This window comes from Passer domesticus, chromosome 7 (genome assembly GCF_036417665.1).
Source record: "Passer domesticus isolate bPasDom1 chromosome 7, bPasDom1.hap1, whole genome shotgun sequence".
Lineage (NCBI taxonomy): Eukaryota > Metazoa > Chordata > Aves > Passeriformes > Passeridae > Passer > Passer domesticus.
Window position 1 is genome coordinate 15837883 of NC_087480.1, and position 16407 is coordinate 15854289.

Sequence of the window (16407 nt, forward strand, 5' to 3'; positions counted from 1 at the left end):
GTGAGGACCGTGGTGAAGCAGCTGTGCCCCTGCAGCCCCTGGGGATGCAGAGATCCACCTGCAGCCCATGGAGTGCCCCAGGGCAGAGCAGGGGCATGCCTGGGAGGAGGCTGTGAGCCCGTGGCTGAGCTGCCCTGCGCCCAGCCTGGAGCAGCCTGTCCTGGAAGGACTCTGTGGCAGGGTAACCCACACTGCAGCAGTTTGAGGGGGGCTGTTGCTTGTGGGATAGACTCACATCAGAGAACTTCACAGAGTCTCCCACTGGGAGGGACCCCAAACCAGAAGTGATGAACTAACCATAACCCCCATTCTCATCTCCCTCTGAACTGACCATGACCCTGTGAAAAATGCCAATCACTTGTTTTTGAAATTTTTAAAAGTTTAATAGTAATAAAATGGTTATAAAAATAATAATATAATTAGAGTAATAAAATTTGAACAATTGAGATTAGGACAATATGAGACAATAAAAACAAAGAGATATGGAAAAGGACACCCATTAACAGAGGATTAACCCTTAAAACAATTGCCTGTTGCATATTCATACATCTCATACATGATGCATAAATTCCATTCACACCAGGATTCCGTCTGGTCACTGTCAACTTCTTCCTCTTAATCCTCATGCCATCTTCCAGTCTGAGCGAGGTGGGAAGAAGTTAGATTTCTGCTGCTAAGGGAGCAATAAATTCCTTTTCTCCGAAAGATTTAGGTGTCCTGTGGCTTCTATCTGGTGTGAGTCCTTTCTTAAACAAATATCTTGCATAGCATAGTTTCTATTTTAACATTATGTTATAACCTAAAACTATATTTAAGAAAATTAATACAGCATAACTTTCTAACATACACATACAATATTCATTTTAATACTTGCGAAAAACCAATCATAAAATACACATTTTTCACAACCCCCATTCCCGAATCCCTCTGAACTGACCATGACCCCCATTCTTCTCTTCTTCTGAACTGACCATGACCCCCATTCCCCTCTCCCTCTGAACTGACCATGACCCCCATTCCCGAATCCCTCTGAACTGACCATGACCCCCATTCCCGAATCCCTATGAGCTGACCATGACCCCCATTCCCTTCTCCCTCTGAACTGACGATGACCCCCATTCCCCTCTCCCTCTGAACTGACCATGACCCCCATTCCCGAATCCCTCTGAACTGACCATGACCCCCATTCCCCTCTCCCTCTGAACTGACCATGACCCCCATTCCCGAATCCCTCTGAACTGACCATGACCCCCATTCCCGAATCCCTCTGAACTGACCATAACTCCCCGTCCCGTCTCCCTGCGCTGCCGGGGCAGGACGGACGGGTGGGGGGGAAGGCCTTTCTAAGGGTTAATTTTACTTCCCCTTACCCCGCTCTGTTTTAATTAGCAATAAACTCAATTCGTATCTCTACGCTGAGCCTGTTGTGCCTGTGACGACATCCGACGAGAGATCTCTTCCGGTCCGTATCCCAACCCATGAGCCCCGCATTAAGTGTTCTCCGTTCAGCTCCAGAGGGGGACGGGTGTTCTTGGGGGTGCCTGGAACCCGTTCCGGCTCACCCCACGACACGGCAGCGCTCCGCTCCCCGCTCCGGCAGCAGCTCCGGCCCCGCTCCGGCAGCAGCTCCGGCAGCAGCTCCGGCCCCGCTCCGCGCTCCTTCCGGGGCGGCTCCCGGTGCCCGCGGGCGCTGCCGGGGCTGCAGCGCGGAGCGGCGGGGCCATGCGGCGGTGAGCGGGGCAGCCGCGGTGCCCGGGGTGCCCCCGCGGGCCCCGGTCACGGCCGGGCCCGCTGCCTCCCCAGCCCCTCCGCGGGGCGGCCGGAGTGGCACGGGCCGGGCCGGGCCGGGCCGGGCCGGGCTGGGCTGGGTTTGGGGTCTGGCTGCTCCAGGTGACCCCGGAAAGGGAAAAGCGCTGCTGAAATTCCCAGTTTCACTTCGGCGTCGCGGTTTCGCTTCTTTCTGCCCTGACTCATTTGAAACTGGCAGTGTCTGGCTAGATGCTGATGAAAGATTATTTCGGTCAATAAAAATGATGGCATGCGATTTTAAAGTGAACAAACAGCCACCCCACCAATACAAAAACACCCGAAGACCCCGTGGGGTACTTTAATGTTCTCAAAGTGATCCCAAATCTGTTGGCTTTTCCAGTAATGTTAAAGGGATCTGTGGTCAAGTAGTTTTGGTTCCTTGTTTTTTTAAACCCCATAAAAACAGCCCGGGAGGCGGAGGAGCTGTAGCAGGGATGTGTTTCCCAGTGTTTCCCCTGTTGCCTGACTGCCCGTGGCTGTGGTTGTGTGCCCCAGGGTGAACAGCAGCCTGTCCAGCGATGAGCTTCTCCTGGAAGACCTGGAGACAGAAGGAGAGAGGCAGCTGAAGAGCCTCCTTCACCACCAGCTTGACACCAGTGTCTCCATCGAGCAGTAAGTGCTGATCTGGTGTGGATTGAGAGCGAGCAGCCCCTTGCTGTCCCCCATTCCTCAGCGCTGAGCTGTTTGTGCTGTTGTGTTCCTTCGACTCACAGGTGCAAGTCCAAGCGGAGATGCTTTGCCCCTGCAGCTTTCTACAAACCTTTCGGGGAGGAGGCTGCAGGGGCTTTGAGCCTCTCACAGTTCCAGGCGCTGCAGGAGAGCGACAAAGAAACCTCCTCTCTGCGGGAGCTGGGGCTCTCCGACTCGGAGATCCTGCTCTGGAAGAACCGGGATTCAGCGAGGAAGGTGGGCACGCTCTGCTCTCACCCGAGGGTGGTCTCTGGTAGGAAATTCCAGTCCTTTGTAAGCCACTGGTAAAGAGTGGCCACTGCTTGTATCCCTTGCCTTTAGCCCAGCACTATCCTACATTTCTTCTGGCCTCTTCTCTTTGGTGGAATGGTCAGTGTTGATAGATAGGGTGGAGACAGGAGTGGGTCCTTTGGAGCACAGCAGGACGTGAGGATATTCCTGCCTCTGCCTTGATCTCAAACACATAATTTCACCTGTTTATACCTGTGTGTGAAGGATTTAAATGCCAGAAGAGAAAATATTTCAAAGTACCTCAACACCCTCCTCTGAGTATCCTGATACGTCCCTGGATCCCATTGCTGATTTGGGATGGCTGTTTGTAGGGAGTGTTCTCCTTAGGGCCTTGCAGGTCCCTCAGGGGCCCTGGGACAGCCACGTGAAAATAGTGCAGAGCTGTCAGACCCAGCATGTGGTGGCAGTGCCTTGGCTCCTCCTTGGGTGCTCTTCCAGCAGGTTTTTCCCCTTCCCCCACCTTCACCCTTTTTTTTCACATTCCAGAGACAAGAGGCTTTTGTGGTTGTCCTATGTCAGGTGCACTGGAGCATCCTGCTCTTAATTTGCCAAACTAGAAGATGCAGAACAGGACTTGGGCAGGTCCTTGGCTTCCCTTTGTCTCCTCTTCCTGAGTGATAGCTGTGTGCAGGAGAGAGTTGTCTGCTAATCAGGGGCTTGCCTCTTTTCAGCTGAAGTCATTACTTGCTTTGGTGTTTAAATGCAAATCCAGCCCTGGTGTGGCCTGATTAAAGCTTGGTGCAGAGAGGAGTGGTGTTAATTTAAGAATGAAAATCAATGCTGTCAGTACCAGCTGTTATATTTAGTATGAAATGTATTCTGGGATGTTCAGAAAAAAATTATTTATATGGAAAACACTCCTCTGACAGAAAAAAAGGGTGACATCAGGGTATGTCTTCTACAGGTTCTGAGAGGAGAATATTTAGGGAGAAAGCCTAAGTCAGGTAGTGATGTGCAGCTTTGGAGGTGGAGGCCCTGAGTGAAAGATTCCACCATGAGTGATGAATAATGTCAGCTGAGACAGAGAGAACTTCAGATCGCCTGGGGAGCTCTTGGCAAAGTACTGAGTGCAGATTTCTGTTATTTTCAGCAGCTAAGTGGCAGCTTTTTTGAAAACAAAGTACAACAAATGATTTCCGGGAATTGCTTTTCCGTATAAACAGCCTTTTGTGCCTCGGGGAAGCTGTGAAATGGTGAATGGAAGAAGCTGTGCAGATGTGGGGCAGAGGTACCATGGGAAACTCTCTTAGGCTGTGCTCAGTGCAGGGAGAAAGCCTGGTTCCATGCCCGAGGCAGAAGGATCTGCCACAGTAATGCTCAAACTGAGTTTGAGAGCAGAAAATCCACCCACAGCCCCATCAAAGCGTGTTCTGATCGAGTGGATGGGGAGCAGGAGTGCCCTTCCAGCAGCTGGGAGTGTCTCTGTGCTTTGGCAGCATGAAGTGGCCCATGCAGTGAGGTTTGCCTGCCCAGGGATGCTCTTTGCTCACAGCTGAGCTGTGAGGGCTGTGCTGCAGTTCCTCTCTGGTTTCTGAAGCTGGCTCAGTGATGCAGTTCCTCTGTGGTTTCTGAAGCTGGCTCAGTGCTGCAGTTCCTCTGTGGTTTCTGGAAGCTGGCTCAGTGCTGCAGTTCCTCTCTGGTTTCTGAAGCTGGCTCAGTGATGCAGTTCCTCTGTGGTTTCTGAAGCTGGCTCAGTGCTGCAGTTCCTCTGTGGTGTCTGGAAGCTGCCTCAGTGATGCAGTTCCTCTCTGGTTTCTGGAAGCTGCCTCAGTGCTGCAGTTCCTCTCTGGTTTCTGAAGCTGGCTCAGTGATGCAGTTCCTCTGTGGTTTCTGGAAGCTGGCTCAGTGATGCTGGTTGGGGTTTAGTCCTCAGCATAAACCTCCCCTCGGGTGCCAAGCAGCAAGTGGGGGTCCAATTTTGAGCAAATAAGGTTCTCAGGTCACAGACTAAGAGCTTGGTGGAAACCTGAGCTCGGGGATGCTGTAGGTGTGGGGAAGACCTGCCAGAGGATGGTTGTGCATCACTGAAGGTGGCTGTGGTGACAGCTGTAGCTGGCAGAGGCAGCAGGACAGAGGGACACAGGCCAGGGAGAGGGGAGCAGCACAGACAGGTCATGAGAAAGGAGCTGTTTCTCCACTCCCCTCAAGAACTGAGCTTGCTGTGTGGGTGTATTTGTCCTACCCTTGCAGTAACAGGATCTCTTGGTGCCCTGGGGGATGTTTCTCAGTGCACCCATGTCACTGTAAGGGTCAGGACGGGGTAAGTGACACAGACTTTAGGGCAGAAGGCCAATAGGATAGAAGCCCCAAGTTTACTGAAACTGCTTCTTTTATACACTGGTCTGATAGAGGTGGACCTGATTGGTCATTTAATCAATACATTTCCTATGATTGGCTAATTAACAAGACACTCATTTGTAAACAACCTTATGTGCAGAACAGCTTATTAGAAAACACCAGATGGACACTGTTCAGAATTCTTTCTCTCCAGCTCCCTAAAGTTTACCAGACTGACTCTGGTGTTAGGAAAATTAATCCACAAACACCAGAGATTTATGTCCAAAAAGGAGACAGATGAGTTCTTTTTAACTTTATTTAAATAAAGGGAGAGGCCATGGGGCATTCCCCTGGGATATGTCAAATTTTTGAAGGATGCAGCCTCCTTTTTATCCAAATTTCCCAGCCACATTTCCCTTCTCTCTTTCCCCATTGGCTGAGGTACTTGAGAGGTACAGACTTCCCAAAACACCTGATACCAAAGATTTCCCTCTAATGTATAACCCTCCCTTTTAATTTTTAATTTATATGGAATTTAGGGGTTTTTCTTCCCCATTGCTTCTTTCATCTTTCAATGTCTAATTTCATTTATCAGCAAACCTGAAGTTTACTTGTAAAAGCAAATATCTTTTTCCATTCATCAACCAGTGGAATCCTTCCCATTGTTTCTACCTCCCAGTGCTGGTTTTATCTACCAGCAGACCCACAGCCTGTTTGTAAAGACAAATCTGCTATCCCTGTCACTGGGAAAACCTATCTAGCTTCTCTCTCTCTGACCAGGGAGCTGCCACCACACACCCACTGCAGGGCTGGGGCTGTGCCTTTGGCTGGCTCTGAGGAGGAGGCCCATGCTGTTGCTTGTCACTATGTTATTTTCTGAAAAATCTCTTTGCCCAGGATTCTTCTCCTGGGAAGCTGAGAAGCCTCAGAAAAAAAGGAAAACAATATTAACTCATTTGCTTCTCCTGTGTTTGCTGCTTTGGAATGTGGTTGGAGATTGTTTATCCAACATGTGAATTGTTTTTACTTAATGGCCAATCACATCCAGGCTGTGTTGGAGCTCTGGAAGGAGTCACGAGTTTTCATTAGTATCTTTTAGCCTTCTGTAAGTATCCTTTCTCTATTTTTTAGTATAGTTTAGTATAGTTTTAGTATGGTATTCTTTCATATAATATAGATCATAAAATAATGATTTAGCCTAAGAGCATGGAGTCAGATTCATTCACTCCTTCCAACGACGGGGCTCTCAGGAGATACCACAGCTGCTGAGCCGAGCCGAGCCTGTTCTGCAGGGCTCGGGGCTGTGCTGTTGGGCTGGCTCTGAGGAGATGCCCGTGCTGTTCTGAGCTGAGCCGTGCTTGTTTTGCAGGGCTCGGGGCTGGGGGCAGCCCCGGAGGCCACGCGGGAGCGGCTGGATGCCATCCAGGAGAAGCTGGAGGAGCGGCGCCGCATCCTGGCGCTGCCGCAGAGGTTTGCGGGCAGCAAGCAGCTGAGCCGGCGGGAGATGGAGATCGAGCAGGCCCTTTTCCAGGGCACGGACCGCCACTCCTTCCTGCGGGCCCTCTACCACCAAGGTCTGCCCTCAGGGCTCTCCTGCCTCGGCCCGTGTGGGAGCCCAGCGCATTTCTGTCTGGCCCTCTGTCCCTGAAGATGTGGTTCTGCTTTGGTGCTGTGTGGGAGGAGATATTTTCCTCTCTTACAGGAGCATACAGCGTTTCTGGAGGGTTTAATATAGAGGCTTTTAAAGTGCATTTCTGGATCTCCTTGAGGTGTTGCATGTAGTGCAGAGCAGCTCAGGGTGTGGGAGAGGAGCTGGGGTGATGCTTTGCTAGAGCCTCGAGGTCTGAGTTACACAAAGTGGGACTGGAGATTGTTCCTTGTCTGAGGTAACTGCAGGGAGTGAAGGAAGCAAAGGCACAGAGTGTGTAAGAGGAGGAATGACTTGTTCAAGCCTCACCCCTGAAGTGAAATCAGGTTCAGTTGAAGGCTGGAAGATGATGCTCTCACATTTGTCCTCATTTCCATTAAAGAGAATTAAAAAAGATCATTCATCAGTCCATGTCATGGACTTTCTTTAAATCCAGGAGCTTAAGCTGATGTCCTTGAAAGCCAAATATTCCTATTCCAGGTAGGTACAGGAAGGCAGCATGGCCCATCCTTGCCACACACTCCTTTCTAGTGAAGGAGTCACTAGAAAGTGCTGAAATGTGGCTGCAGATAAGCAAGTGAGGGCATCTCTGAAAAGAGCTCTGCTGTAGCACAGGTGGAGCTGCTGCTCTCTGCAGGTTCATCCTGAGCTGGGGAGCCAGCACTTGCTGGGGCTGCTCTTGTTTAAAACAACCTGCAGAGCCTGGGCACAGGGGCTGGGGTGAAGCAGGATTTCTCGTTTCTGTGTCTGTTCTTGCAGTCTGTGTGTTTTCCAGGTTATTGGTGTAGTTATCATGTATCTCTGTTATGAATTAGATGACACTCTGAAGAGGGGAACAGATGAAAAGGACCCCATGGTTCATCTGGAGAGTGTTTACCAAGAGCTGCTGAGCAAGAAGTGCCCTGAAAAAGTCCAGTCTGCTGCAAGTGACCCCTGCTTGTCCCCGACCCCACAGGGGTCTAGGACTGAGGAGTCATCACTTTCACACCAGGAGGAGCAGGCAGAACAGGCAGCAAGTCCCAGTGTTTCTGCAACAGAGCCCCAGCAGCCCCCTCCAAGGCCTGTGGTTATCAAAGAGCCAGTGGAGTTTGTCCCAGAGGAGGAGATCCTCAAGAACCGCCTCTCAGAGGAGGAACTCCGGAAAATTCCCAGGTTCTCATCCTACCATGCAGGGGAGCCCAACAGGGTAAGCTGAGTGAACCAGGATTTATCCTTGCTCAGCAGGATGCCCTGAAGCTGTGTCAGTAGGCAAAGGCTCCTCTTTGCTGTTGCCTTGAAGTTTCTGGGCTGATCCTCCAGGCCAAGGGGGAGAGCAGCCTCCACTTGGGGGGAAAAGGGGCCTTGGGCTCTGATGGGAAAGCACCAGCCTGGCAAAGAGTTGTACTTGTGAGCCCAGCCCTGCCTGGCTCCAGCAGCTCACCTGTCAAGGTGTGCTCTGTCTGTCTGGGCCTGGCTGAGTCCTGCTGTCACCTTACTCAGACTGCTCCTGTCTGGTAGCTGGAGATTGCTGCTTTTTATAAATAAATGGAATGAACTGAATAAACTGAACTGTTCTGTAATAAACTGAAACTGTCAGCTCTTGATGCAGACAAGCAGGGTGATGCCTTTAGTTCAGAGCTGCCTTTCTCTGTACACCCACCCGTCTAAATGCCATTGTTAGCATGTGGGTGTGAGCGTTGAGCTAATTCACACCTTGAGCTGTGCAGACTTGGGACAGGCTGAAAGGTGTCTTTGCATGGCAGAGGCTGGCTGACCCTGTGTCCCTGTTACAGGTGCTGTATTTGAAGAACCTGGGCCCCCGAGTGACAGTGAGGGACCTGGTGTCCCTGTTTGCTCGGTTCCAGAAGGAGGACAGCCCGCCGATCCAGTTCCGCCTCCTGAGCGGCCGCATGAGGGATCAGGCCTTCATCACTTTCCCTGGTGAGTTGCTGCCTCTCCGTTCTTCCCCGACTCCCAAGGGTGTCACATCCTCCTGCAGGGCACTGCTGCCAAGCCTGCTTTCCAAGGAGAAGCAGGGAATTCACTGCCTTCTCTTGTTGTGCCATGCTCCTCTCCCTGGGGTGGAAGGGGATTTACCAGGGCAGAAGTGATGCAGTCTGTGACGTGCAGTGTTCATCAGCACGTCAGAGCAGGCTGAGTGGCCATCAGATGGGAACACCCATAGGATCATCCTGTGTGCCCATGGCAGCAGGTGCCCAGTGCCCACTGTGCCCTCTCATTGCAGACACAGAGTCAGCCCAGAGTGCCCTGCAGCTGCTGAACGGGTACAAGCTGCAGGGGAAGCCCCTGGTGATCGCCTTTGGGAAAAGCAGGAAGCATGTGCCAGAGGCTGACTCTGCCAGCCCCAGCTCCTCTGCTGCAGAGAACGCTCCTGCCACGTGAGGGATGGAGAACCAGCAGCCTTGGGGAGTTCAGCGAGCTGTGGGAAAGCTGTGGTTGAACGTGGGACAGTGCAGGACTGTTGGGAGCCAACATGCAGGTCCAGCAGTCTCAGAGTGGGAAAGGAGAGCTGGGCTGTGCCCATATGCTGTTGTGGCAAGGAGGGAGGGAAGAGGCCAGGTAAATAAATGCACTTTTTGTGGCATTGTCTTAGTGTGTGCTTATTGATGTTTATGGTACACAAGGCTTCTAGAGGCAAGCGTGCTGCACTCTGCTGCTGCAGGACTGTCTCTGCACTGGGAGCCTCCCAGCTCTGCTGGCTCCCCTGGAGACAGACTGCCCTGAGCCCTCCAAAGCAGCATCTCTGTATCTCACCAGGCTGCAGGCACAGCTAAAGCACAGAGACCACACTACCCCCACAAACTTCAGGCAGCTACTCCTGTCCAACACAACAAAGACCACCTTTGGGAACAAACAACACATTTTATTACAAGAAAAGAAACAAAAGCCAGGTCATAATTTCAGACCTCAAACACCTCTACATTTTGTGGAGGTTTTATGTCCATCCTTTGAACATGGGAGGGTTTCAATCAAAGGTGATCCGAAAGCTGCGCTCCTGCTCCTTGCGGCGACTCTCACAAACCTTGGTCACCTCTTCCACCTTCCTCTGCAGCACAGCTGTGGCAGAAACAAGGGAATAATGGCACAGTCACCCCAGAACACAATCCTGCACAGCGTTGCTTGCAGGACAGAGAAAAACATGCAAGCAGAGTGTTTTTGGTAAAACACAAGCAGTAACTTAGCCTGTGATCAGGCACAGCAGGAGAATTCAAGCTCAGAAGGGACAGTGCCACTGAAGGTGAGCAGGAAGACTCAACAGGCATCTTCAGGAATTCAGGGAAGAATAAACACATAAACACACACACACACACACACACACACACACGCTCCTGCTTCCCATTCACAGTCCCAAAAGGCTGCAGGACAAAGCTCACCTGAATTCTGGTCAATCCACTGCAGGGAATCCATGTGTGCATTCAGAATTTTACAGATCTGCTGAAGCTGAGCAGAGAGAGAAGGTGCAAGTCAGTTGTGAGACTGCAGAAACAGCAAGAGTCAAAGGCAAGTTTCTCCTTGCCCAGCTTGACTAAGGCAGCAACCACTTGGCCAGGAAAGTGTGTGCAATAATGCTGCTGCTTTGCTACTCCATACCAGCATGAAAACTGCACAGTTTAGATGATATGCCTGTGGCTTTGGCTTATTTTAATTTAGACCAAGGAACCAGCAGAACATTCATCACCTAAGGCTTAAGTGGCAAAAATCAATATGAATGTGGAAAAACTCAGTCTGCAACACTGAAGGGAAATTTTTACTGAAAAAAAAAAGCTGCTGAGTACAGCCATAAGGAGCATCAAAATCAACTTAATATAAATAATAAAAAATAAAAATAGAACCATTCATTTACCGGGTCACTCGTGTCTGCTGGGCCCCTGGAGGTGTTCAGGTGCTCGGTGATGTCCTTCAGATCTTGTGCCATGCGCTTCAGCTGAGCATCAATATTTTCAGCCAGTTTGTAGCTGCAGAGCACACAGGAACCAAGATCAGAGTGGTTAAAGAAAACTCTAAAGACCTGCTTGCAGTCACAGCAACTGTGAGCAATCAGAAGGAGCTTCCACATCTGCAGCCAAGGGCAGCAGAGACCTGGGAAGAGCATCCAGAGAGGCTCCAAACCCACATGAAGGACTCCCAACCCCTGTCACCCTTGATCTACAGACAAGCAGGACAGTGGAGGACTGCCTGCAAGGATTTGTGGGAACTGAAGGAAGGAGCAAGCCTGGATTCAGGATCCCTTACCTCTTCAACCAGACAAACACTGCCTTTAATTACCCTGCCACGATGCATCACTAAAGCCTGACGAGGGGGCTTGTGCCACACATAGTTCCCTGTTCTCACCACTGCTGGCACTGAAAAACCATTAACTTTCCAAGATTATCCCAAAATTAGTAACCTCTTCCCAGACAGCTGATTACACCAATATCCAAAGAGCTTTTCATACTGATTCAAGGGTTTCCATTCACTGTTCTAAAGAGTAAAATCTAAGTTGCCAAGCACAAAACAGGATTAAATATCTGACAGCAGCCCTGATAGTTCAGTCCTGTCTCCCACCCCAGCCCCATCCCCTGCTGACTGCTGAGCACAGGCCCGTGCCCATGGCCATGCCCAGCAGGTTTGTGCCTCACGTCCTCTCCCGTTCCTCATCCGCGTGCTGCAGGTAGATGGTCCCGCTCTGCTCCTTCACTGACTCCTCCAGAGGGGTCAGCAAGTCCTCCAGCTCCTTCTGCTGGGACAGAATGAAGTCCAGCTCCTGATCCAGTCTGCAGAGAGAAAGTGCCAACGGCTTCCCTTTCATGTTGCAGACACGGCAGAGCTGTCCCACAAGCAGGCAGGACAATGCAGAGAAGAAAGAAAATCATTTCAAGGGCTCATGGTCTCCTACCTCTTCTGGTCAACCTTCACCTTCTCTACTTCTCTGTGTAGGGAAGTAATCTGGAAACAGAAGACATTGCATTACACCTTGAAAAGCAAGAAGTCAGCTGTCCAAAGAAGAGAGGTGGGAGGGAGAAGGCAGCACAGGGCAAGTTCTGCTGGAAACAAGAGACGGCCACAGAAAGATTTACAGACCCCAGATGGAATAAGGGAGGAATGATCCTCCCTTATTCCTTACTGCTATTCCATCCCAATGATGGAAAAAACGTGGAATGATCTCCCCTAGGAGAACTTGGTATCACAGAGCCAAGGGACAGAACAGACTGCCAGCCCCAAGGCCTAAAGGCCAGAACAGACACACACAGACTGTGAAAGCACCCAGGGGAGCTCACAGCTATTTCTCTCACAAGCACCAAGTCCCATGTTACAGGTGCCTGCTGCAGCTGCAGCAGAGCCCTTGAAGGAGCCAAGCAAGCAGAGGGAGGTTCCAGGGGGCCCTCACCTTCTCTCCGTTCTCGATCAGCATGCGGTCCCAGGCATTGACCTGGGTGGCCTGGTGCAGGAAGTGCTTCTCTTGGTCCTCCAGCTCCAGGCTCCACTTGTTGATCAGACTCTCCAGCTGGGCATAAGTCATCACTGGGGGGGCACTGAGAGGAGCGAGGGGCAGCACAGGACACCAGGTCAGGACAGACAAACACCACAACACTCACTGATTTCCCCTTCCACCCCCAGACCCAGCCTGGGCACTGCAGCTGCTCCTGGCCAGGCAGGAAAGGGTCAAGGGGAACAAAACCCACCTGGGTGTGGTGGTTGTGGTTGTGGCAGCTGTGGAGGTCACAGCCCCAATGGCACCAGTGGTAGTCAGGGGCTTCAGATTCAAAGGAAAGCCAGAAGCAGCAGTAGTCCCTGCAGGAAGAGCTTCCAGTCAAGCAGCACAAGGGGACACACCTGGGAGCTCTCAAACAGAGCAGCTCCAGGGGACACTGCCCATGGCTGCAGGAGCTGCACTGGATCCCTCTGAAGGGAGCAGCAGCAGAGCCTACATCAGTCAAGGAGGGATGCAAACATCCCCAGCCCACACCCTTGTGAACAGCCCCATGTTTTACTGCTGGAACCAACAACTGCCAGCACACCCAGCTCCTCCCTGCACCTCTGCAGGGGATCAGAGAACTCCTGTGTTTTCACAAGGAGATGGAAAAGGGACAGAGAAAGACAGACTATGCAGTTCTCAGTTACTTGAGGGCATTACAAGTCACAGCTGCTGTGCTGCTGCTCTAACACGGCCCTTTCCACCTTGACAGAGCACTGACTTCAGTCTCCTTTCTCTTCAGTGACCTTCAGCATCCTGTCCCTACCTGTGGCAGTGCTTGTTGTGGCAGCTGTGGTTCCAGGAACCTTTAATCCAAAGCCAAGTGTCCCCAGAGTGGCTGTCCCCGTGGAACCAGTGGAGGTGGCCCCCACTGTGAAGAGAAGACAGCATGAACAGGTTGCAGGGGCCATGGAATGCTGGGCCCTTGGAAAAGCTGTGCCCAGCCTGCCCCCCTCCCCTGCAGCAGCAGCCTGGCTGCCCCTTCCCTGCCCAGGGACAAACCTGCCTGCAGAGACTCACGTGAGAGGCCCGTGCTGCTGGAGGAGGCTGGGGCTGAAGAAGTTGCCACAGATGCAAACAAGGAGGGCCCCGTGGAGCCCAGCACTGAGGTGCTGCTGGTGGTGGAGGCCGTGGTGGCAGCTGTGGATGTGGCTGCAGGGACAAACAGCTCCAGGTGGACAAGCAGAGCACACTGAGCTCCCACCCCCTGCACAACAGCCCTGCTGGCAGGGTGACACCAGCAGCCCAGCCACACCTGGATCACTGAGCCCCTTGAATATTGTGCCTCCCTTCCCCTGTGCCCCCCAAACAAGCACTGAACAGAATCTGCCACGTGGGACACAGTCAGACCCACAGCACACACTGTGCAATGGCTCTAGGAGCTGTCACACATCCCCACTGCCAGGGCAAAGCCACAGCAACAAACACTTGTGGCCCCTTCCCACGCCCCAGCAGAATGTATTTGTCTACTTCCAATAGACAGCTATTGCCAGGAGGACAGCAGATTGCCCAAATTCTTGAGGAATTGCTTTCTAGAAGAGCTTCCTACCTCCCAGCTTGGCTCCAAAGGACAGGGTGGGTGCCTGGCTGGTGCTTGTGGTCAGTGTTGCAGTGCTTGTACTGGTGGCTGCTGTTGAAGGCTGTGCCCCAAAGGTCAGACCTGGAACCAGGAGCAAAAGGAAAAGATGGATTTCCTTCCTACAGGCTAAAGAGCAATGGCTGCCCAGCCCTGACAGAAACACCTCAGGCTGCAGCCCCTCGCTCCACTCTGCCCCAGCACAAGCCAGGGGCTGCAGAGCCGCACCCCCACTGCACCCTCAGATGTGCCCATGCCAAAGGCCCCTGGCTCCAGCTGCCCCCTGAGGCTGTGTCACAGCACATGGCACAGCTGAGACAGCCACAATACACAGAGCACCACCAGACAAGGTCTTAAGGGTTCAACCCACACACAGTAACACCAAACCACTAGAGAAGGCTGCAAGCATCTCCCTTCTTGTTGTTTAGCGCAGCCTTTCACAGCCCTGATGCTGCTGCCCTGCCCCTGTGTGCCCTCTGCTCCCTTTGGTGGGTGCTCAGCACCCCTGGGCACTCCCTGGCTCGTTGCTGTCAGTGCTGCTCACAGCTGTGCACTGGGGATGGGGCTGGGCCAGCCCACCCCAGCCCCCACAGCGTGTGCCCGTGTCCCAGAGTGACAGCCCAGAGCCCCCGGGCTGCTCCCCACCTGTGGGCTGCCCCCCGAGGCTGAAGGGCGCTGCTGCCGGGCTGGCAGCTGCCGGGGTGGCCGTGCTGGTGGTGGCAGCAGCCGCGGGGGCCGTGCCAAAGCCCAGCCCTGCGGCCGTGGCCGGCGCGGCCGCGGTGCCGAGGCTGAAGCCGCCCGTGCCCGCCGGAGCCGCGCTGCCGCTGGAGAAGGTGAAGCCTCCTGTCGTCCCAGAGGGAGCCGTGCTGCTGCTGCCGCTGCCAGCGGAGCCAAAGGCAAAGCCAGACGGGGCTGCTGCCTGGCTCGAGGGCGTGCTGCTGGCCGCGGGGGTGCCGAAAGAAAAGCCCCCCGTGATTCCAGGAGCTGGAGTGGCAGTGCTGGCCCCAAAGGTCACTTTGGGTGTGTTCGCCCTAGGGAGGAAAAGAAAAGGAAAAAAGCCATCCTGCTTGAGACACACACCCACCCCATACACAGCTGGCTTTCTCCCTGCCCATTGCTGACAGCAGAACCCTCCTTCCAGAGAGATGCACTCCTGGCCAGGCTCGTGTCCCAGTTCTGACAGCAGCCTCCATCCAGCTGCTGTCTCCTGCCACCCCCCAGGGCTCTTCCCACTGCCTGTCCCTTCATCCGCTGCACCCAGCCGGTACCTCAGGGCATTTCAGGGCAGCACACGTGCAGCTGCTCCTGCTCTCAGCTCACCCTTTCCACTCCCGCTACACGAGGCTGTTTTTTCCTGCTCGTCCCCATCGGAGCTCCCTTCCCACAGCTCCCATCTGCCAAGCTTTGCCAGCAGCAGCTCTGCAGAGCCGCTCCAGCGCTCGCAGCCTTTGCTGAACGGCAAATCCCTCCCAACCCGCCGGGAAAACATTCGGAGCACTCCAGGTCGGGGTCAGAAAGAACGAGACGCTCGACACCCGGCAGCAGAGCCGCGGCATTTCCGTGTGCTCGCGTCCCCAGCCCCGCTCCAGCCGGACAGGCGGAGCAGCTCCTCGGCACAGCGTGAGCGCTGCCCGTGCCAGCAGCGGCCGGGGCAGTGCCGGGGCTCGCCGCGAGAGCTTTCCCCTCAGGGCCCGGCCCGGCGCCCACAGCACCCCGCTCCCTCTGTCCCTCTGTCCGTCCGGCCCCGTCCGGCCCGGCTCTCACCCCAGCGGGAAGGCGGCGGCTGCCGTGGCGGCGGGGGCCGCGCCGGCCGAGCCGAAGCTGAAGCCCGAGGGCTGCGCGGCCGTGCCCGGCCTGTTGAAGGAGAAGAGCCCGGCGGGCTGGCTGCCGCCCGCCGCGGGCGCCGCGCCGCCGAAGCTGAAGCCGGCGGGGGCGGGCGCGGAGAAGGAGAAGCCGGCGGGGGCCGTGGTGGCGGCGGGGGCGGCTCGCGGCGCGCCCAGGCCGAAGGCGCCGCCGGGCGCGGCCGCCCCGAAGCTGAACTGGCTCATGGCGCGGCGGCGGCGGCGGCGCGGGCCCGGCTGCGGCAGCGCGCGCCGCGATGGCGTCACCGCGCCCCGCCCCGCCCGCCCCCGCGCCTGCCCGCCCTGCACGGCCATTGGGCAGCGCGGCCGCCACTCGGGGGATGTCGGCTCCGATTGGCTGTTGGGGCGGGAGGGGCGGGGCGTGTCGGCGTTGCTGTGGGGACGGGGGACGCGGCTGCGGGAGCGGAGTGCGGGACAGGGGACAGACGGACAGGGGACAGACGGACAGGGGACAGCGGGACAGGGGACAGCGGGACAGGGGACAGGGGACAGCGGGACAGGGGACAGCGGGACAGGGGACAGGGGACACCGGGACACGGGACAGGGGACAGGGGACAGGGGACAGACGGACAGGGGACAGCGGGACAGGGGACAGGGGACAGACGGACAGGGGACAGCGGGACAGGGGACAGCGGGACAGCGGGACAGGGGACACGGGGACAGGGGACAGACGGACAGGGGACAGCGGGACAGGGGACAGCGGGACAGCGGGACAGGGGACACGGGGACAGGGGACAGGGGACAGCGGGACAGGGGACAGCGGGATAGGGGACAGCGGGCTGGGGTGCGGGACAGGAAG

At 54.7% G+C, this 16407-nt stretch overlaps 2 protein-coding genes across 2 annotated transcripts; one reads left to right on the forward strand and one right to left on the reverse strand.

Annotated features, from left to right (window-relative positions):
• The first annotated feature begins 1481 nt into the window (after positions 1-1481).
• On the forward strand, positions 1482-9299 carry RBM41 (RNA binding motif protein 41). The gene is made up of 7 exons (XM_064427135.1): positions 1482-1730; positions 2305-2421; positions 2523-2715; positions 6437-6641; positions 7531-7901; positions 8488-8635; positions 8940-9299. The coding sequence occupies exons 1-7, from the start codon at positions 1723-1725 to the stop codon at positions 9095-9097; spliced, it is 1200 nt and encodes a 399-aa protein (XP_064283205.1). The 5' UTR covers positions 1482-1722; the 3' UTR covers positions 9098-9299.
• Positions 9300-9557: 258 nt separating this feature from the next.
• LOC135304565 (nuclear pore glycoprotein p62-like) lies at positions 9558-15832 on the reverse strand. Its single transcript, XM_064427122.1, has 12 exons — positions 15511-15832; positions 14392-14777; positions 13720-13830; positions 13191-13322; positions 12937-13041; positions 12379-12487; positions 12084-12228; positions 11592-11641; positions 11335-11469; positions 10560-10671; positions 10090-10156; positions 9558-9772 (listed from the first exon to the last, which is right to left on the reverse strand). The coding sequence occupies exons 1-12, from the start codon at positions 15792-15794 to the stop codon at positions 9681-9683; spliced, it is 1728 nt and encodes a 575-aa protein (XP_064283192.1). The 5' UTR covers positions 15795-15832; the 3' UTR covers positions 9558-9680.
• Between the last annotated feature and the right edge of the window lie 575 nt (positions 15833-16407).

Excerpts from the sequence above, each read along its gene's own strand:
- LOC135304565 (XM_064427122.1), bottom strand. The coding sequence starts at position 15,794 with ATGAGCCAGTTCAGCTTCGGGGCGGCCGCGCCCGGCGGCGCCTTCGGC. Across the intron at positions 13,323-13,719 it reads CTTTGGAGCCAAGCTGGGAG|CCACATCCACAGCTGCCACC; the intron begins GTAGGAAGCTCT and ends TTGTCCCTGCAG. Across the intron at positions 11,642-12,083 it reads TGATCGAGAACGGAGAGAAG|ATTACTTCCCTACACAGAGA; the intron begins GTGAGGGCCCCC and ends TTCTGTTTCCAG.
- RBM41 (XM_064427135.1), top strand. Across the intron at positions 2,716-6,436 it reads ACCGGGATTCAGCGAGGAAG|GGCTCGGGGCTGGGGGCAGC; the intron begins GTGGGCACGCTC and ends CTTGTTTTGCAG. Across the intron at positions 6,642-7,530 it reads GCGGGCCCTCTACCACCAAG|ATGACACTCTGAAGAGGGGA; the intron begins GTCTGCCCTCAG and ends GTTATGAATTAG.